Here is a 22,791-nt window from a genome sequence, read left to right as displayed (position 1 = left end):
TATGGAGACAAAAGGTCTGAAGGTGAATATCGGAAAGACGAAGGTGACGGCAAGTGGTAAAGCATGTGGTGAGGTGGAAAGAACTGGGAAGTGGCCCTGTGCTGTGTGCAGGAAGGGTGTAGGAGTGAACTCCATTCAGTGTACAATGTGCGCTGAGTGGGTTCATCAAAAATGTAGTGGTCTGAGAGGGTCATTAACCAGTGTGGCAGCTACATTCAAATGTAAGGTGTGCACAGAGGGAGCTGCAGATGGAGGAAATGTTGAGTTGGATCTTGGAGACGGCGTGAAGCTGGAAGGTGTGAAAACATTTTGCTACCTCGGAGACATGCTGAATGGAGAAGGTGGATCAGACTCGGCAACGGTTGCTCGAGTGAGATGTGCATGGAAGAAGTTTCGGGAATTGAGTGGCGTGCTGATGATGAGGGGAGTGTCGTTGAAGCTGAAGGGAAAGGTGTATGCTGCATGTGTGAGAAGTGTTATGATTTATGGGAGCGAGACATGGGTAATGAACGTAGAGCAGCAACGAAGGTTGGAAAGGGTGGAAATGCGAATGGTTCGACGGATGTGCGGAGTATCGTTGAGAGAGAGGAAGACAAATGATGAATTGCGAAAAATGATGGGAATAGAGCCTGTGATGAGGAAGGATGAAAGTGACTGGTTGAGAAGAGTGATGGAAATGAATGTAGAAGGGAGTAGAGGACGGGCAAGACCGAGAAAGATTTGGCTAAAGATAGTGGAAGAAGAAATGCGGGCAAGGGGGTTAACAAGGAGAGATGCAGAAAATAGGGCAAGATGGAGAAGATTGTCATGGGGACCGCAAGGCTAACCCCCGCTCTAGCAGGGAAAATGGCCTTAAAATGCATGTTGTTGTTGTCTTGTAATGTAACATTTATTTTCCGTCTATCTTGCAGGATTGTGAGTTGGACAGGCGACCATAATGGGCCATGCCTTTTTCATGGACATACAGTGCCTTCAGAAAGTATTCACGTCCCCTGAATCTTTTCACATTTTGTTGCGTTACAGCCTGAATTTAAAATTGTTAAATTTAAATATTTGGACTTTTCTGTTACTTTTTGTGGTTTTTTTGTCACTGAAAGCAGAAACTGGTTGGTGCAAGCTCCAAGGATGAGGACAGTGTGAATCACAAATAATTCACAATGTGCTGAGAACATTGAACCCAGAGTACACGACAATCAACCCACCACAGACATGCCCCATCACACAATCTTCACCGAGGCAGACTTGCTCCACCCACATTCCAGCCCAACTCACAACAGGCTTACGTGACCAAATCGCCGCACCAAGGAGGTCTATTAACACGGATGTGCAATACATGTCTCAGAACTTTCCAAGTTTTAATGCACATCCATGTTTCACCAGAACACACAAGAAACAGACGCAGGGGGAACAGGCAATCAATCAAGGATGATTGGAATAAACAATGGGGAAAAAGCAATAATATATTTTGTTTTCCACTCAACATCATATGTTGGACCAGAAGATGCTTAGTACAGGGCAGATAAAAGCAGGTCCACACACTCGATTGTTCACTTGGCTTTGAAGAAGTTTGTGGGCTACGAACGAAACGTCGCTGGAAGCCATGATCAGCTCCCGTCCGTTTTTATCAAAACAGGTGCGAGTTTGGTTGAGTTTTTGGTGTTTTGGTTGGCTGTGCATTTTAAATAATTACATATTTGAAAAAAAAAAAAAAAAAAAAAATGGCCTGTTTACCTCCCCCTCACCCCAATTCCAAGCAGTACTCAAGCCTGCATTTGAAAGCTTTAGTTTGGACATGTACTCCTGGCTTCAGGCCTCATCTGCAAGAAATAAACGAGCTTCAAAATGCAAGGCAATGCATGATGGGCACTGAGCAAACCAAGCATGCCATCAGTTATGTTTAATAGGATTACCAAATCAAGGAGAAGAGAACTAGATGGGAGAAATCCTCAACCAACTAGTCCTACAATCCTGAGATCTCTTTCCAAAGTGAATAATCTTGAGAGAAAGACAGACAGATCTCCACAGGGCATCACCGTTGCCGTTGCAAAGTTCGTGAAGACTTTGCCCAATAGTCTCCCTGCCCCCATCTCCAAATTATGAATTGATGTGCCCTTTTAAACCCCTATTATCCTTATACAATAATTGAATAAGTTATAACAACTAGGGCATGCCCGTACTATATATATATCTAAAATTATATCCCCCCCCTCTATTTACATGAAATGGTTTGGTCCAAAGCGAACGGCTTGCGAGTACGGTGACAATCCCCCCCCTCTATTTACATGAAATGGTTTGGTCCAAAGCGAACGGCTTGCGAGTACGGTGACAATCCCCCCCTCTATTTACATGAAATGGTTTGGTCCAAAGCGAACGGCTTGCGAGTACGGTGACAATCCCCCCCCTCTATTTACATGAAATGGTTTGGTCCAAAGCGAACGGCTTGCGGAGTTTGGTAAAGAAATCGCCATAGCTCGGTAACTACTTGTCCGATTAATATGAAACCTTGAAAAGGCACATCCTCAGGTCCCCAGCAATATACCTGGCAAGTTTCAAGTATATCGGACCCGTGGTTGTCGAGAAACAGCGGTCACAGACAAACATACAAACATACACACAGAGATTACTGGAATTATAGATAGACTAGGGCATGCCCGTACTATATATAAGCTAGGACGTGCCCGTACGTGGGTGCCCGTTCCTTGCCAAAAAAAAAAAAAAAAAAAAATTTGTGTAGGGGTGTGTGTGTGTAAACATCCTAGGGCGTGCCCGTACGTGGGTGCAAAAAAACATGCGTGCAAACAACAACAACCAAAAAAAACTTTGAAACCACGTAGCAGTAACGACCACAGAACCCCCCCCTCTATTTACATGAATGGTTTGGTCCATTCGCAACGACCACAGAACCCCCCCCTCTATTTACATGAAATGGTTTGGTCCAAAGCGAACGGCTTGCGGTGTTTGGTAAAGAAATCGCCATAGCTCGGTAAGTACTTGTCCGATTAATATGAAACCTTGAAAAGGCACATCCTCGGGTCCCCAGCAATATACCTGGCAAGTTTCAAGTATATCGGACCCGTGGTTGTCGAGAAACAGCGGTCACAGACAAACATACAAACACACATACACACATACACACATACACACAGAGATTAATGGAATTATAGATAGATAACACTTGGGTTGGACTGTTGAATCATGTTGCCGTCCGGGCCACTGGCTCATGAAGGGAACCCAGGTTGAAATCACATATACCACGTACACTTGTCAATCGTCTACCAATATCTTTATAATTCACATAAAAGTACACTGATGTCTACCGATGTCCACATCCTACAGGTGATTCATGTATAAACTCCTCCATGACCCTTGCATGAAAACAAAAATAAAATGTTTCCAAAAAGTACATTCTACAAAATGTCACATTTAGGAAATACCAGCAACTCCATTGCACAAATTGTAATTTTCTGGAACAAGTAATTTTTTTTGTTAACATTTTCTCATACCTTGTGCTCCACATGACGCATTTGCTTTAAAGCATCAGACAGCTTCTCCCGCAGGTCATCTCGCTCTTCCTCACTTCCACGCACTTGGCCCTCCAGCTTGACTTCATTCTGCTTGGACTGTTCCAGCTCTGCACGCACTCTGTGCACCGTTCATCGACCACGGATTATATTTTATATTTACATGTCTTCAACTTCAAAAACAATGTGTCACACAAATGACAAGACATTCTAATCAGCTAATTGACAGGACCAGCTTGATGGAAACAACCTATTTTATAAGCAGGAAAAAGGACTGATCGACACCTCAAGATGAGAAAGAGCAGAAAAGGATTCAGAAAATAATAAAAACCAAATAGGTGATGGTGACGGCGTCACCGACCGACAGGCGGAGTGACGGTGAGTGACCCTCATGTTAATTAAAAGAAAAAAAAAAGAAAAAAAGAAAGATTTATTGTCGCAGGGTTTTTTTTTTTTTTCTTCCCCTTCTTCAACAAGACCCCTTTTGGCTAGTTCCATCAGCCTCTTCTCAATGCAAGCTCACCATGTAATTACGTGTATTGTATTGAATCAAGTTGTGTCAGCGAAGGATTACATTTTAGCATTTGAGCTATTTTAAAGATACTTAACCATCACTGTGATGAAGCAGTTTACCTCAAACAAACACCACTTACAAACTAATGAATCATGAACAAGGAATGTAGATCCTCAAGTTTCATGGCAACAAAAAAAAAATGGTGAGTGAGGACGACTTCAAAGGTTGCTTGAAGAATGAAAGATTTGATAACTTAAAAAATTTAAACCATTTTGTTCTCGGCATCTGACACTGCAGGGTGCAACACAAGAACAAGACGGGTCCAACAAGACAGATGAAGTTATGATGAAGCAAATTGAAATTGAAGAATCGCTTAAAATTTAAATAATTCTCGTATCGGAATCCATATTCAGATCTTCACCAAAATTGAATCAATTAGTCCTTGTCACACACACAACCTCTCCACAAAGTTTCGTCCAAATCCGTCCATAACATTTTGAGATATCCTGCTATATATAGCTTTTGGCCTCATCTCCCAATGGTGAAGAATGACTTCAAAAAATTATACAAGCCGGATCCAAATCTGGATATTCACAAAAATCGAATCATTTCGTCCTTGCCACATACACTACCTCTCTGCCAAATTCAGTTTGAATCGGTGTACAACTTTTTGAGATATCATGTTCACAGACAGACAAACAAACCCAGAAATATGTCGTGCATAGCACAATACTTGCAAAATCTCTAAAATACGTTGTTGGCCTATGAATGAATGAATGAATGAATGAATGACCTCAAAAATAATTGGTGGTTGAGAATTCAGGTCAATCGGATGAAAATTGAGGATTTTAGAAATCCGGCCTATGTTGACCTTTTGGCCTACGTTGACCTCACAAATAGTTGGGGGTTGAATTCAGTGACCAGATATGCAAATCCTCTTTAAATTTCAAGTTAATTGGATGAAAATTAAAGATTTTAGAAACTTGGCCTATGTTGACCTTTTGGCCTTTGTTGACCTCAAAAATACTTGGTGGTTGAATTCAGTGACCAGATATGCAAGTCCTATTCAAATTTCAAGTAAACCGGATGAAAATTGAGGATTATAGAAACTAGTACACCCGCTCACTACGGGAGCGGCAAGAAGGGTCATTCCTCTTTGAGGTATATAGATTACAGTCGATCTATGGTGGGGTCTCAATAACATTGCGTCTGTGTTCATTTGCCATGTGTCTTGTGGAGAGATCGCCAAGTGGTTTAAGCATTTGAGCAAGCACTCCATGCAAAACCGTTAAGGAACTAGCTAGCTACTTGGCAAATTATCACAACCCGGGCTTCCTCCCTTTCAGTTTCGCGTTAAACAGCAGGAGCGAGTGTCAAAAGTTTGCTATGAAAAACGCAACATTAGCAGAAGGAAGGGTTATGTTATTAACCCAACACATGTGAGGTATATAGAGTACAGTAGATCTTCGCTCAGTTCTGTAAGTAAAACTTACCTCACGGATGTCGGGATTCCTCCAAATTTCTTTATTTAGTGTTATAAACAGCATTATCAACTGTTTAAAAAGGTAATCATATGTGTTTGTGGTTTATAATATTTTTACATCTGGTAGAGGCAGTTGGGCTGTTGCTCACACAAAAACGCCATGACAAGCTATTTATAAATGTTGACTAGACATTTTTTCAAGGAGTAAAGACCCCTTGGGGAGGTGGGATATTATTAGTATGAATATTGTTTTGTAATGACATTAATATTATGCCTTTTGGCCTGGTGGTTGAATTCAGTGACCAGATATGCAAATCCTAGAATATCTTGGTTGGATCAGTGTCCAACCCCTGAGTTAATACATGGTGGAAGCACCTTTGGCAGTAATTACAGCAGCAAGTCTATTGGGATAGGTCTCTAACAACTTTGCAAACATTGATTGGGCAATATTTGCCCATTCTTCTGTACAAAGATGTTCAAGCTCAGTCAAGATGCGTGGGGAGCGTTGATGGACAGCAATGTTCGTCATGCCATATATTTTCAATTGGACTTAGGTCGGGGCTCTGACTGGGCCAATCAAGGACATTTAACCTTTTGTTCCTCAACCACTCCAGTGCAGCTTTGGTTGTGTGTTTTGGGTCGTTGTCATGCTGAAAGGTGAACTTTCATCCCAATTTCAGCTTTCTTGCAGCAGGCAGCAGGTTTTCCTCTAGGATTTTTCTGTATTTTGTTCCATCCATTTTCTCTTCTATCCTGACAAGTGCCCCAGTCCCTGCTGATGAGAAACATCCCCATAACATGATGCTGCCTCCACCATGCTTCACAGTAGGGATGGTGTTCTTTGGGTGATGTGCTGTGTTGGGTTTGCACCGAACACAACATTTTGCATTTAGGCCAAAAAGTTCCATTTTAGTTTTGTCAGACCTCAAAACATTTTGCCACATGGCTTCAGAATCTCCAGTGTTTTTTTTTGAATACCTGAAACGGGACACAAGGTGGGCTTTCTTGAGTAATGGCTTCCTTCTTGCCACCCTACAATTCTGCCAGACTTGGGATATTGTTGTCACATGCACATAGTGACCAGTCTTTGCCAAAAATCAAATTAAAAAAAAAATTGTTTATAAAAAACATGTCTGGCAGCCATTGGCTGAATTACACATGCATACATATGCATAACTTGCAATCAAAGATATTGACGTAAAATTATTATTATTAATAAATAATTATTATATAATATTTTATTATACAATTAATCTTCTGCCATATAAAACACAATGTGTTTGTGTGACGTCTGTCCCCTTTCATAAGGGTAGGTTTTTAAGGCTTTGAGTAGCGTTTTAGGAGGGATTTGAGTGGGGTTTTAATCGGCAATCTTTGAACACCAACACGATGTGTCCACCGGTTAAAAGACCGAAGCAACTCCGAAGACCCAAAAGACCACAAGGATCCAAAACTCTCTAGTCGTAGTCAACGTGTGGCCCTGAATGGGTTTCTCTCATTTCCTCTTCTTGTTCAGGCTGGAGTTCCCCAAGGCAGTGTTCTGGGCCCTGTGCTTTTTCTGGTCTTCATCAATGATCTCTCTTAGTCGCCTCCTATAGGTACGCCGTATCCATGCGTGTCGTAGGAGGCGACTAAGAGGGTTGGCATCAGGAAGGGCATCCGGCCATAAAAAACATTGCCTCAAAAAGAGAACCATGACAATTACAACTACATGTGGGCAGGGTACAGCCCGAAGTGGAGATCGGTTTCTGAGGTTTGGGACATGGAATGTAGGGACAATGACAGGGAGATCAGGAGAAGTGGTGGAAGTATTGGTCAGAAGAAGAGTGGACAAATGTTGTGTGCAAGAGACGAGATGGAAGGGAAGTGGTGTGAGAATGGTGAAGGGTAGGCAGGGACAGAAATACAAATTTGTGTGGCAAGGGTGCCTGGAGGGCGTGAATGGTGTTGGTGTCCTGTTTTCTGAGGAGTTTGTAGACAGTGTGGTGAGTGTGACTAGAGTGAGTGATAGGTTGATGATGGTGAAAATGATGATTGGAAAGCTCTTGGTGAACGTCATCTCGGGATATGCTCCGCAGGTTGGTCGGAGCGATGAAGAGAAGGACAAGTTCTGGTGTGCGATAGAGAAGCTGATGGAAAACGTGAAAGATGAGGAAGTTGTTGTGGTAGGAGGAGACCTAAATGGACATGTGGGAAGGAGTATGGATGGTTTTTACGGAGTTCATGGGGGTTACGGATATGGTGTGAGAAATGGAGAAGGTGAAAGGATTTTGGAGTTTGCTGATGGAGCTGATTTGTTGATTTGTAATACTCAGTTCCAGAAAGAGGATAATAAGCTTGTTACATACACGTCAGGTGGGTCGACGACAACCGTTGACTACCTGATGGTGCGTAGGCGAGATAGGGGGCACCTCCGAGACACAAAGGTGATCCTGGGGGAGGAGGCTGTTTCACAGCACCATTTGGTTGTCTGCGACGTAAGGGTGAAAGGTGCGAGGAGAGTTCGGCGGGTGAAGTACCAACCGAGAATGAAGGTGTGGAGGTTGAAAGAGGTGACAGTAAGGGAGGCATTAAAAGAGAGGCTGAGTAGGGTCGAGGATGATGTGGTTGAGCTTGAAAGTGGTTGGATGTCAATGAAAGCTAGTCTGTTGGGAGCCGTTGGTGAGGTATGTGGATGGACAAAAGGACCACCGAGGCACTCGGAAACATGGTGGTGGGATGATGAAGTTGGAAAGAGGATTGACGAGAAGAGGAAGAAGTTCAAGGAGTGGCAGAAGGCGAAGGGTACGGGAGCAGAAACAGCAGAGCATGAAAGTTATAAGGCAGCCAGGAAGGCTGCAAAGAAAGAGGTAGCAAAGGCGCAGGAGGCATGTAGGAAAATGTTCGGAGAACGCTTGGATTCGGAAGAGGGTCAGAGAGCGGTATTCAGGATTGCAAAGCAGATAGCGAAAGAGAGGTGTGATGTGATGGGGGTGAGCTGCCTGAAGGATGAAGTGGGACAAATCATTGTCGACCCAGATGGAATTAAAGGAAGATGGAAAAGATATATGGAAATGCTGTTGAATACAGAGAATGAATGGGATGGCAACATAGAGAGTAACCCAGTTTTAGGACCGGCAGAGAAGATAACTGAGAAGGAAGTTGAGGAAGCGATAAAAGCAATGAAGGGTAGAAAAGCGGGAGGGCTGACGGGAGTTGTGGGAGATATGTTGAAGGCAGCAGGAAGTTGGGGTGTGAAGAGAATGACAGAGATCTGTAATCTGGTGGTCAAAGAAGGCCGCATTCCAGTGGTTGCGAACTGAGTACCCTCGTCGCTCTATACAAGGGGAAAGGTGACCCTCTGGAGTGTGGCTCGTACCGAGCGATAAAGTTATTGGAGCATGGAATGAAGGTATTGGAAAGGGTGTTGGAGAGGAGGATAAGGAAGAAAGTGAAGATCGACGAAATGCAGTTTGGATTTATGCCAGGAAGAGGAACGACAGACGTGCTTTTCATTGTGAGGCAGTTGCAGGAGAAGTACATGGAGAAGAGGAAGAAGTTGTTTCTTGGGTTTGTTGATCTGGAGAAAGCATTCGATCGGGTTCCACACAAAGTATTGACATGGGCATTGAGGAAGTTAGGAGTGGAGGAATGGTTGATCAGAGTAGTGATGGCAATGTACAAAAGAGCGCGCACAGCTGTAAGGACGAAGGACGGGAACAGTGGTGAGTTTGAGGTGAAGGTGGGAGTGCATCAGGGGTCGGTACTAAGTCCACTACTATTTGTAGCTGTGATGGAGGTGCTGGCTCAGAACGTAAAGGAGGGTTTACCGTGGGAGTTGTTGTATGCAGATGATCTGGTGTTGATTGCGGAAAGTATGGATGGACTGAAGGAAAAGATGAACACGTGGAAGGAATGTATGGAGACAAAAGGTCTGAAGGTGAATATCGGAAAGACGAAGGTGATGGCAAGTGGTAAAGCATGTGGTGAGGTGGAAAGAACTGGGAAGTGGCCCTGTGCTGTGTGTAGGAAGGGTGTTGGAGTGAACTCCATTCAGTGTACAATGTGCGCTGAGTGGGTTCATCAAAAATGTAGTGTCAGGGTCATTAACCAGTGTGGCAGCTACATTCAAATGTAAGGTGTGCACAGAGGGAGCTGCAGATGGAGGAAATGTTGAGTTGGATCTTGGAGACGGTGTGAAGCTGGAAGGTGTGAAAACATTTTGCTACCTCGGAGACATGCTGAATGGAGAAGGTGGATCAGACTCGGCAACGGTTGCTCGAGTGAGATGTGCATGGAAGAAGTTTCGGGAATTGAGTGGCGTGCTGATGATGAGGGGAGTGTCGTTGAAGCTGAAGGGAAAGGTGTATGCTGCATGTGTGAGAAGTGTTATGATTTATGGGAGCGAGACATGGGTAATGAACGTAGAGCAGCAACGAAGGTTGGAAAGGGTGGAAATGCGAATGGTTTCACGGCTGTGCGGAGTATCGTTGAGAGAGAGGAAGACAAATGATGAATTGCGAAAGATGATGGGAATAGAGCCTGTGATTGATGCTGTGAAGAGGAACAGGTTGAGAGGGTTTGGTCATGTGTTGAGGAAGGATGAAAGTGACTGGTTGAGAAGAGTGATGGACGTTAATGTAGAAGGAAGTAGAGGACGGGGAAGACCGAGAAAGACTTGGCTAAAGATGGTGGAAGAAGAAATGCGGGCAAGGGGGTTAACAAGGAGAGATGCAGAAAATAGGGCAAAATGGAGAAGATTGTCATGGGGACCGCAAGGCTAACCCCCGCTCTAGCAGGGAAAATGGCCTTTTAAAATGCATGTTGTTGTTGTTGTTGTTGTTGTATCAATGATCTTTCTGACTCTCTTGAAAATCCTCTCTATCTCTTTGCTGACGACTCTACTCTCTGTCGCTCCATTCTTCATCCCTCAGATCGGCAGTCTGCAGCCTCCTCACTCTCTGCAGACCTGGACAAAATCACAGACTGGGCAAACAAGTGGAACATGTCTTTCAATCCTGACAAATCTCACACTCTTACGATGTCTCTCCGAAAAGACCGACTGGACAACCCTCCCATCCACTTTCTGAATAATCCTCTCCAAGAATAATCTGCGCATGTGCAAGTTGGAGGTCTCGTCTCTTCAAAGCTGTCCATGCGGCACGCTTTCGAAGTTAAGTAACTTTTCACAATTGTGTTTTTGTCGAAACTGTATCTTTCTCTCGGTGTATGTACCTATTGGGGTGTCTTTTATCGTATTCTTGGTGTTGGTTTTTCATACCTGTGTACAGAATCGTCGGTCTTTCGTATTGCGTATTCTGAGGCCTAGTGTAGTAGGCTACCGTGTCCGACCTGGGCTTGAGGCTTTGTTCTTGTCTCAGCGGTTCTTCGATCGCGCTGCAATTACTTTCTGGTCTCTGGTTTTCCCTGTATTTTCACCCCATACTTCCTTGTTTTAAAATCTCGTCAAAAAAAATAAAAAAAATAAATTCCTTCTCTGTTCTTATTCGTTTATTCGTTCTTATTTGTTAGTTCGTTCTTCGACCACGTTGTTCGTGATCACGTGATCACGTTGTTAAAAAATGTCTAATCTGTCCCCTGAAGAACTGTATTCTGTCATATTCTATAACACCTTTTTCTTCTTCTTCTATAAAAAGATGCTTTCGACTTGCTCACCAAATCTATTCATTCCAAAAAAAAAATCCATCTCTTATAGTGCATCTTTCATTCATTCCCTAAACTCTCCAGCACTCCACCCATCCTTCAGCGTCCTCAAATGTATTTTTGACTCGAATGTCTCAAGAACTCATTTTGCAATAAATGTTAGTTTCCCATTAATCGTACACTTTTCAAAATCCAATCTCACCCCTCCCCCACAAATCTTCCCCATCACCCCTCCCCTCCAAATCTTCCCCATCACCCCTTCCCTCCAAAACTTCACCATCACGCCTTCCCTCCAAAACTTCCCCATCACCCCTTCCCTCCAAATCTTCCCCATCACCCCTCCCCTTCAAAACTTCCCCATCACCCCTCCCCTCCAAATCTACCCCTTTGCCCCTCCCCTCCAAATCTTCCCCATCACCCATCTCTTTCAAATTTTCCCCCTTGCCCCTCCCCTCCAAATCTTCCCCATCACCCATCCCTTTCAAATCTTCCCCCTTGCCCCTTCCCTCCAAAACTTCCCCATCACCCCTCCCCTCCAAAACTTCCCCATCACCCCTCCCCTCTAAATCTACCCCCTTGCCCCTCCCCTCCAAATCATCCCCATCACCCATTCCTTTCAAATCTCCCCCCACACCTCTCCCCTCCGAGACTCTCCCTCGCTCCTCCCCTCCTAGACTTCCCTCTCACCCCTCCTCCTCAAAGCGTCCTCCCCGCTTCTTCCCCCTTCCAACTTTCACCTTCATCTCCCTCAACCTTCTGCCTCACTCTTCCCCCTCGTCAAATAACACCTCACTGCGCCTCACCCAATCACCATCAAACCTTTTGTCCGCCCCATTCTTCCCTTTCTCCAAGCTATTCTGTAATGTCTGACACACCTTCAACAGCTCTCCCTACCTCTGCCTCCTCTTCCACATCTTACCCTACCGCTCCCCCCTCCTGTTCTGTATCCGATGCTCCCCCTTCCTCTTCCTTAACAGAATGGACCTCAAACATCCGGGGCCTACGCTCAAACTTGTCTGATCTCTCCATCCAGGTTGCTTCTGACAAACCAGACGTGATCTGCTTAACAGAAACTTTCCTCCTTCATGATGTCTCTGATTCCTTGGTATCTCTCCCAGGTTACTCCCTCCTCTGGTATGATAGACCTGAGCCTCGTCCTGGAGGTGGGGTTGCTATCTTTATAAGAAAACTCTCTTCCTCACTCGCCCTGCACTGCCCTCTCTCCACCTCACCCCCAGGAATACCTTTGGCTACGGCTTCCCCTTCGCTCCCACCTTTTGTTCATATGTGTGTTGTACCGTCCACCAAACAGTGATGACTCCATCTGCATCTCGCTGTCTGAGAATATGGACCAACTTCTATCTACCCATCCCAACTCTCTCTTCCTCATATGTGGTGATTTCAACTGTCACCATGCCAGTTGGCTGGGTGTGGGTACCTCTCTCACCAGCCATGGCTCTTCAGCAAAGGACTTCTGTGACTCATTGGGACTGACACAGTCTGTCAATTTCCCGACCGGATTTCAGTCAACGGAGCATCTTCTCTTCTGGACTTGGTTATGACTAACTTCCCTGAAAATGTCTGCTGCTCTTCTTCTGCTCCAATCGGCTCTTCTGATCATGTGCTTGTTAAAGTGGACATCTCTCTGACCATTCTCAGAGAGCCTCCTCAGCTTCGACGTGTCTGGCATTTCACTCAGGCCAACTGGCACGGTCTTCAAGCAGCCATCAATCATCTGGACTGGTCTCCCATCTCTACCGCCTCTGACATCAACTCATCCTGGGAATTCTTCCAAAGTAAATTGCTCTCTCTCATGCACAGATTTATCCCATCTCGTCTTCAGTTGTCATACCCTTCCTCCCGTCCATGGTACACGGAATCTTGTGGTGAGGCTATTGCCCAGAAACAACTTGCTTTCGTCTCCTGGAAAGCAAATCCAACGGAAGGAAATCTCATTTCCTTTCACAAAGCCCGAAACAAGTGTGTGTCCACCCTCAGGAGAGCCAGGAAACAATATCTCTCCATTCTCAGGACTGAACTCTATCTGTCTCCCTCTTCCAAATCCTGGTGGCGTCTGGTCAAATCTGTTTCTGGTGTTTGTTCCCCCTCCATCCCCTCCCTCACCTCAAATGGCCACATGCCTGACTCCGCACGTGAAAAAGCTGAATGCCTCAACTCTGTGTTTACCTCTAAATCTTGTGTCCCAAACCCATCCCTCTCTGTACCCACCGTACCCAGTCGTACCCAGCTGCTCCTGGACTCTGTGTCCTTTCCTCCTGACAAGGTGGAAACGTTTATGTCAACCCTCGACTCGGATTCTGCAACTGGACCTGACTGCATCAGCCCACGGGTCCTAAAATCCTGTTCTTCCGCTCTTTCACTCCCTCTCTCTGTTCTCTTCACCCTCTCTTTTGCTCAAGGTCATCTTCCATCTGCTTGGAAATCTGCCAACATCACCGCTTTGCACAAAAAAGGTGCAAAAACAGATCCAAGCAACTACAGACCGATCAGCCTTCTCCCAATTATCAGCAAAGTCATGGAATCCATCATTGCTTCAGATATGAAATCTTTCCTCTTCTCCAATGGCTTGATCTCTGATCATCAATTTGGTTTCAGACCTGGACACTCGACTCTGGACATGCTGCTTCTGCTTTCACAACAATGGATGGAGGTCCTCAATGCCAAACAGGAAATTAGAGCAGTCTCCCTTGACATATCACATGCCTTCGATACGGTCTGGCACCCCACTCTGCTCACCAAACTCTCCTCTTTTGGTATCCATGGAAATCTCCACGCATGGCTGGCGGACTTCCTCTCTAGTCGTAGTCAACGTGTGGCCCTGAATGGGTTTCTCTCATCTCCTCTTCCTGTTCAGGCTGGAGTTCCCCAAGGCAGTGTTCTGGGCCCTGTGCTTTTTCTGGTATTCATCAATGATCTCTCTGACTCTCTTGAAAATCCTCTCTATCTCTTTGCTGATGACTCTACTCTCTGTCGCTCCATTCTTCATCCCTCAGATCGGCAGTCTGCAGCCTCCTCACTCTCTGCAGACCTGGACAAAATCACAGACTGGGCAAACAAGTGGAACATGTCTTTCAATCCTGACAAATCTCACACTCTTACGATGTCTCTCCGAAAAGACCGACTGGACAACCCTCCCATCCACTTTCTGAATAATCCTCTCCAAGAAGTTCTGTCACTCAAGCTTTTGGGTCTCACGATCTGCCATGATCTTTCCTGGGAAAACCACATTTCAAATCTGGCCTCCAAAGCCAGTCACCGACTGGGCATCCTCCGTCGTGCGAAGTCCTTCCTTGGCACACCTGAGCTCCTCACCACATACAAGGCTTTCATCCGCAGCTCAATGGAATACTGCTCTCCCCTCTGGGCTGGTGCTCCTGCCTCACACCTAGCTCGTCTTAACGCTGTTGAAACCAAAGCATTCAGAATCATTGGAATCTCCCGCGATGAAGCTAACTCCAAGGGCCTCTCACTCACTCACCGCAGGCAGGTTGGTGGTCTTTCCGTCTTCTACCGACTCCTCTCTGGCCTTGCCCCCCCTCCCCCCCCCCCCCCCAGCTCTCTCTGGGCTCTGTCCCGCAAATATTCCTATAGGTCGCACAAGATCTGCCTGCAACCCTCTTATGGTTAAACTGCCAAAATCAAGACTCTCTGCTCACCTTCACTCCTTCATTCCTCTTTTCTCCCACCTCTGGAACAAACTCCCTCACTCTCTTCAATCCCACTCCACCTTCCAGGTCTTTAAAACAGCTGTTCACCACTATCTATCTTCCCCCATCCAAAACCTTGATCTTTTCTACCCCCACTAATTTAACCCAATTCCACTTTTTTGAAATACCAACTTCTGTCCTGGAAGTCCTTGGTGTCCTTGTGTTTTATACTTCTCCCTCCCTCCCCCCCCCCCCTTCCCACGCCTCCTCCCCCCAAGCCCTCCCCCTTCCACACATCTCCCTGCTCTCAAATGTGTTGTGTTTGTGTGCTTCCCCTTCTCTCCCCATCTTGTCTTCCGCTCCCTCTTTTTATATATTTTGTTTGTCTGGTTGATTTGTTTGTGAAGTAAATGTTAGCTCTTTCACGAGCCTCGATTCAGTATACAAAAAAAAAAGAAGAAAAAAAAAAAGACAGAAACAACCCAGAGGACCCAAAAGACTCAAATTACCCAAATGACCAAAACGACCCCGAGGAACCAGAAGACCCAAAAGATCCCGAGGACCCAAAAGAAGATAATATTATGTCTCTTACATTGGAATTGTCGACGGTGGCTTGAAAACCAAGCCTCAAGGACGGTCGGTGTACAGAAGCGTTTTTTATTTAAATAATAAATACAAGGCGCAGGGAGGTGAAAATAGCTGCACATGATGTGCAACACGCACAGAATAAACAGTGTTCATTACGTTTGAAGTCTGCATCATAAATAAAGAAGATATTAGCACACCTGACGAGGCCCATGCCTCAGATTTTTGGCCCCCTACCACGCAGCTGCAGTCAAATAAACTGTTCCAACGCATCATTTTTGACAGGCTTTATTCTCGTTATTATAACCACCTTTAGAGGCCATTTTTCCCCGCAAGCGGGGGTTGGCCTTTTTCGGGGACCGTGGTTGTTGTTGTTTTTTGGTCCCCTTTTTGAAGCAATGTTTTACGGCCGGATGCCCTTCCTGACGCCAACCCTTTTTGTCGCCTTTTTACGACAAACAGGGAATTACCAGTGAACTGGTACTCAATTTGCCGACCTCGGAAGGATGACAGGCTGAGTCAACCCCCTGGCGTTAATTCAGCGATTGACCGGGATTCGAACCCAGGATCCTAGGATCCTAAGCCCTCACCCTAGCCGCTTGCCCAACACCAGGGCTATTAATATTTAATTGCCCAACACCAGGGCTAATAATAATAATATTAATCGTTATTAATATTACATAATTATTTATTAATTATTTAATGTAAAAATATCATCATTAATTCATTATTATTATTCATTACGATTAACTTCACACGATATCTCGCCATTCACACTGTGAGCAGCTTCACGGGATATTCCACCAGCTGCATAACATGCCATCCCCGCGAGTTACTGTACAGAATGAAAACACTCCACAGTAACTATTAGTGCAATTAGCTGTCTCCCTTTTCCACATGGAAAGAATGGCACGGCATGCATTCGTGAATTTTCGTCGACATTCGCAGGATTTGCCTCACCATTCGTAGATTTTTGCGATCCGGGAACCAATCCCCCCCCTTTTTCATTGAACAATACCCTGCTATCCGCGGTTTCGTAGTTTGCAGAACTTTCCAGGAACGTATCCTCCATGAATAGTGGAATGTCTGCTCTGACATGCACCGTCAACTGTGGGACCTTATATAGAAAAGTTTCTTTCTAAATAATGTCGAATCATTTGAACTGGCTCCAGGTGGACTCCCATCAAGTTGGAGAGGCATCAAGGATGATCAAAGAAAATTGGATGCACCTGAGCTCAATTTGGAGTGTCATAGCAAAGGGGTTGAATACTTATTGACTCGAGACATTTCAGATTTTCAATGTTAATTATTTTGTAATTATCATCATAATGGGGGTATTATGTGCAGATCAGTGATAAAAAGGAAAAAAATCGAAATTTAATACATTTTAAATTTAGGCTGCAACAACAAAATGTTAAAAAAGTCAAGGGGCGTGAATACTTTCTGAAGGCACCAAGTTTCCTCTCACCGATAAACTTCCGCATCATGCAATGGTGAGGTTTACCAGGATCACCTTCACTCACGGTGCAAAACCATTCACAAACCTTTGTTTTCTATGCATTTATTTACATGGAGGATACTGGACTTAACGACATGTCTGTCCAGCAAGGCACTCTACCTTGACAAAACTTATCCAAAACCTCCACTTTGTGTCAAAGACGTCACTTTTTTTTTTTCTATACTGAATCGAGGCTTGTGAAAGAGCGAACATTTACTTCACAAACAAATCAACCAGACAAACAAAATATATAAAAAGAGGGAGCCGAAGACAAGATGGGGAGAGAAGGGGAAGCACACAAACATCACATTTGAGAGCAGGGAGATGTGTGGGAGGGAGAGGGCTTGGGGGGAGGAGGCGTGGGAAGGAGGGGGGGGGGGGGAGGGTGGGAGAAGGATAAAACACAGGGACACCAAGGACTTCTAGGACAGAAGTTGGTATTTCAAAAAAGTGGAATTGGGGTGAAATTAGCAGGGGTAGAAAAGATCAAGGTTTTGGATTGGGGAAGATATTCCATGGTGGTGAACAGCTGTTTTAAAGACGTGGAGGGTGGAGTGGGATTGAAGAGAGTGAGGGAGTTTGTTCCAGAGGTGGGAGAAAAGAGGAATGAAGGAGTGAAGGAGTGAAGGTGAGCAGAGAGTCTTGATTATGGCAGTTTAACCATAAGAGGGTTGCAGGCAGATCTTGTGCGACCTGTAGGAATATTTGCGGGACAGAGCACAGAGAGCTGGGGGGGGCAAGGCCAGAGAGGAGTCGGTAGAAGACGGAAAGACCACCAACCTGCCTGCGGTGAGTGAGTGAGAGGCCCTTTGAGTTAGCTTCATCGGGGGAGATTCCAACGATTCTGAACGCTTTGGTTTCAACAGGGTGAAGACGAGCTAGGTGTGAGGCAGGAGCACCAGCCCAGAGGGGAGAGCAGTATTCCATTGAGCTGCGGACGAAAGCCTTGTATGTGGTGAGGAGCTCAGGTGTGCCAAGGAAGGACTTCACACGACGGAGGATGCCCAGTCGGCGACTGGCTTTGGAGGCCAGATTTGAAATGTGGTTTTCCCAGGAAAGATCATGGCAGATAGTGAGACCCAAAAGCTTGAGTGACAGAACTTCTTGGAGAGGATTATTCAGAAAGTGGATGGGAGGGTTGTCCAGTCGGTCTTTTCGGAGAGACATCGTAAGAGTGTGAGATTTGTCAGGATTGAAAGACATGTTCCACTTGTTTGCCCAGTCTGTGATTTTGTCCAGGTCTGCAGAGAGTGAGGAGGCTGCAGACTGCCGATCTGAGGGATGAAGAATGGAGCGACAGAGAGTAGAGTCATCAGCAAAGAGATAGAGAGGATTTTCAAGAGAGTCAGAGAGATCATTGATGAAGACCAGAAAAAGCACAGGGCCCAGAACACTGCCTTGGGGAACTCCAGCCTGAACAGGAAGAGGAGATGAGAGAAACCCATTCAGGGCCACATGTTGACTACGACTAGAGAGGAAGTCCGCCAGCCATGCGTGGAGATTTCCATGGATACCAAAGGAGGAGAGTTTGGTGAGCAGAGCGGGGTGCCAGACCGTATCGAAGGCACGTGATATGTCAAGGGAGACAGCTCTAATTTCCTGTTTGGCATTGAGGACCTCCATCCATTGTTAAGAAAGCAGAAGCAGCATGTCCAGAGTAGAGTGACCAGGTCTGAAACAAAATTGATGATCAGAGATCAAGCCATTGGAGAAGAGGAAAGATTTCATATCTGAAGCAATGATGGATTCCATGACTTTGCTGATAATTGGGAGAAGGCTGATTGGTCTGTAGTTGCTGGGATCTGTTTTTGCACCTTTTTTGTGCAAGGCGGTGATGTTGGCAGATTTCCAAGCAGATGGCAGATGACCTTGAGCAAAAGAGAGGGTGAAGAGAACAGAGAGAGGGAGTGAAAGAGCGGAAGAACAGGATTTTCGGACCCGTGGGCTGATGCCGTCAGGTCCAGTTGCAGAATCAGTCGAGGGTTGACAGAAACTTTTCCACCATGTCAGGAGGAATGGACACAGAGTCCAGGAGCAGCTGGGTACGACTGGGTACGGTGGGTACAGAGAGGGATGGGTGTGGGCCACATGATTTAGAGGCAAACACAGAGTTGAGGCATTCAGCTTTTGCACGTGCGGAGTCAGCCGTGTGGCCGTTTGAGGTGAGGGAGGGGATGGAGGGGGAACAAACACCAGAAACAGATTTGACCAGACGCCACCAGGATTTGGAAGAGGGAGACAGATAAGAGAGTTCGGTCCTGAGAATGGAGAGATATTGTTTCCTGGCTCCCCTGAGGGCGGACACACACTTGTTTCGGGCTTTGTGAAAGGAAATGATTTCCTTCCGTTGGATTTGCTTTCCAGGAGACGAAAGCTAGTTGTTTCTGGGCAATAGCCTCACCACAAGATTCCGGGTACCATGGACGGGAGGAAGGGTATGACAACTGAAGACGAGATGTGATAAATATGTGCATGAAAGAGAGCAGTTTACTTTGGAAGAATTCCGAGGATGAGTTGATGTCAGAGGCGGTAGAAATGGGAGACCAGTCCAGATGATTGATGGCTGCTTGAAGACCGTACCAGTTGGCCTGAGTGAAATGCCAGACTCGTCGACGCTGAGGAGGCTCTCTGAGAATTGTCAGAGAGATGTCCACTTTAACAAGCACATGATCAGATGAGCCGATTGGAGCAGAAGAAGAGCAGCAGACATTTTCAGGGAAGTTATTCATAACCAAGTCCAGAAGAGAAGATGCTCCGTTGACTGAGATCCGGGTCGGGAAATTTACAGATTGTGTCAGTCCCAGTGAGTCACAGAAGTCCTTTGCTGAAGAGCCATGGCTGGTGAGAGGTACCCACACCCAGCCAACTGGCATGGTGACAATTGAAATCACCACATATGAGGAAGAGAGAGTTGGGATGGGTAGATAGAAGTTGGTCCATATTATCAGACAGCGAGATGTAGATGTAGATGAGATGTCGTACCCAGTGAGGCCTTCATCGGGGCCAAGCGAGCAAGGGCGTGTCGGGACCTGCTTCGCGCCATTGACCGAGTGGTTCGCACCAACCGGAGCTGTTTTCGGATGACGTGCTGATGTCCTTGGACTTCGCGCCAGGCTCTGGGCCGACCGGGCCGACGTGCAGCGAAGTCCTTTCCAAGGGTGTGGTGCTGACCGGGCCGCCGTGGTGCGGACCGGGCAAACGTGGCGTGGTGCTGACGGGGGCCCGCAGCCGTGATGCCCCCCCACCCCCCAGAATTTCCATGTTTTAAACGTTTCCCAGTGTGTACCCTGGATTAGAATAGGTACACCGTATCCCTGCGTGTCGTAAGAGACGACCAAGAGGGTTGGCGTCAGGAAGGGCATCCGGCCATAAAACCATTGCCTCAAAAAGAGAACCATGACAATTACAACTACATATGGGCAGGGCACAGCCCGAAGTGGAGATCGGTTTCTGAGGTTTGGGACATGGAATGTAGGGACAATGACAAGGAGATCAGGAAAAGTGGTGGAAGTATTGGTCAGAAGAAGAGTGGACATATGTTGTGTGCAAGAGACGAGATGGAAGGGAAGTGGTGTGAGAATGGTGAAGGGTAGGCAGGGACAGAAATACAAGTTTGTGTGGCAAGGGTGCCTGGAGAGCATGAATGGTGTTGGTGTCCTGTTTTCTGAGGAGTTTGTAGACAGTGTGGTGAGTGTGACGAGAGTGAGTGATAGGTTGATGATGGTGAAAATGATGATTGGAAAGCTCTTGGTGAACGTCATCTCGGGATATGCTCTGCAGGTTGGTCGGAGCGATGAAGAGAAGGACAAGTTCTGGTGTGCGATAGAGAAGCTGATGGAAAACGTGAAAGATGAGGAAGTTGTTGTGGTAGGAGGAGACCTAAATGGACATGTGGGAAGGAGTATGGATGGTTTTGAGGGAGTTCATGGGGGTTACGGATATGGTGTGAGAAATGGAGAAGGTGAAAGGATTTCTGGAGTTTGCTGATGGAGCTGATTTGTTGATTTGTAATACTCAGTTCCAGAAAGAGGGTAATAAGCTTGTTACATACACGTCAGGTGGGTCGACGACAACCGTTGACTACCTGATGGTGCGTAGGCGAGATAGGGGGCACCTCCGGGACACAAAGGTGATCCCGGGGGAGGAGACTGTTTCACAGCACCACTTGGTTGTCTGCGACATAAGGGTGAAAGGTGCGAGGAGAGCTCGGCGGGTGAAGTACTAACCGAGAATGAAGGTGTGGAGGTGTGGAGGTTGAAAGAGGTGACAGTAAGGGAGGCATTAAAAGAGAGGCCGAGTAGGGTAAAGGATGATGTGGTTGAGCTTGAAAGTGGTTGGATGTCAATGAAAGCCAGTCTGTTGGGAGCCGTTGGTGAGGTATGTGGATGGACAAAAGGACCACCGAGGCACTCGGAAACATGGTGGTGGGATGATGAAGTTGGAAAGAGGATTGACGAGAAGAGGAAGAAGTTCAAGGAGTGGCAGAAGGCGAAGGGTACGGGAGCAGAAACAGCAGAGCATGAAAGTTATAAGGCAGTCAAGAAGGCTGCAAAGAAAGAGGTAGCAAAGGCACAGGAGGCATGCAGGAAAATGTTCGGAGAACGCTTGGATTCGGAAGAGGGTCACAGAGCGGTATTCAGGATTGCAAAGCAGAAAGCGAAAGAGAGGTGTGATGTGATGGGGGTGAGTTGCTTGAAGGATGAAGTGGGACAAATCGTTGTGGACCCAAATGGAAATAAAGGAAGATGGAAAAGATATATGGAAATGCTGTTGAATACAGAGAATGAATGGGATGGCAACATAGAGAGTAACCCAGTTTTAGGACCGGCAGAGAAGATAACTGAGAAGGAAGTTGAGGAAGCGATAAAAGCAATGAAGAGTAGAAAAGCGGGAGGGCCGACGGCAGTTGTGGGAGATATGTTGAAGGCAGCAGGAAGTTGGGGTGTGAAGAGAATGACAGAGATCTGTAATCTGGCGGTGAAAGAAGGCCGCATTCCAGTGGATTGGGAACTGAGTACCCTCTTCCCTCTATACAAGGGGAAAGGTGACCCTCTAAAGTGTGGCTCGTACCGAGCGATAAAGTTATTGGAGCATGGAATGAAGGTATTGGAAAGGGTGTTGGAGAGGAAGATAAGGAAGAAAGTGAAGATCGACAAAATGCAGTTTGGATTTATGCCAGGAAGAGGAACGACAGACGCGCTTTTTATTGTGAGGCAGTTGCAGGAGAAGTACATGGAGAAGAGGAAGAAGTTGTTTCTTGGGTTTGTTGATCTGGAGAAAGCATTCGATAGGGTTCCACACAAAGTATTGACATGGGCAATGAGGAAGTTAGGAGTGGAGGAATGGTTGATCAGAGTAGTGATGGCAATGCACAAAAGAGCGCGCACAGCTGTCAGGACGAAGGACGGGAACAGTGGTGAGTTTGAGGTGAAGGTGGGAGTGCATCAGGGGTCGGTACTAAGTCCACTACTATTTGTAGCTGTGATGGAGGTGCTGGCTCAGAACGTAAAGGAGGGTTTACCGTGGGAGTTGTTGTATGCAGATGATCTGGTGTTGATTGCGGAAAGTATGGATGGACTGAAGGAAAAGATGAACAAGTGGAAGGAATGTATGGAGACAATAGGTCTGAAGGTGAATATCGGAAAGACGAAGGTGATGGCAAGTGGTAAAGCATGTGGTGAGGTGGAAAGAACTGGGAAGTGGCCCTGTGCTGTGTGCAGGAAGGGTGTCAGAGTGAACTCCATTCAATGTACAATGTGCGCTGAGTGAGTTCATCAAAAATGTAGTGGTCTGAGAGGGTCATTAACCAGTGTGGCAGCTACATTCAAATGTAAGGTGTGCACAGAGGGAGGTGCAGATGGAGGAAATGTTGAGTTGGA

General features: G+C 46.1%; 1 protein-coding gene across 2 annotated transcripts in view; it reads right to left on the bottom strand.

Moving 5' to 3' along the window:
• LOC137415394 (uncharacterized) overlaps positions 1-22,791 on the bottom strand; it is a 206,146-nt gene that overhangs the window by 43,812 nt on the left and 139,543 nt on the right. For both annotated transcript variants that reach the window (XM_078773789.1, XM_078773790.1), the window contains exon 20: positions 3,504-3,642. In XM_078773789.1, the coding sequence (XP_078629915.1) occupies positions 3,504-3,642 (139 nt within the window). The remainder of the gene's footprint in view (positions 1-3,503; positions 3,643-22,791) is intronic.

Source organism: Myxine glutinosa, chromosome 3, assembly GCF_964187855.1.
Source record: "Myxine glutinosa chromosome 3, kmMyxGlut1.1, whole genome shotgun sequence".
In the NCBI taxonomy this organism is placed as follows: Eukaryota; Metazoa; Chordata; class Myxini; order Myxiniformes; family Myxinidae; genus Myxine; species Myxine glutinosa.
The sequence above is the reverse complement of the archived record's forward strand: the minus strand, read 5'-3'. Positions and strand labels throughout refer to the sequence as shown.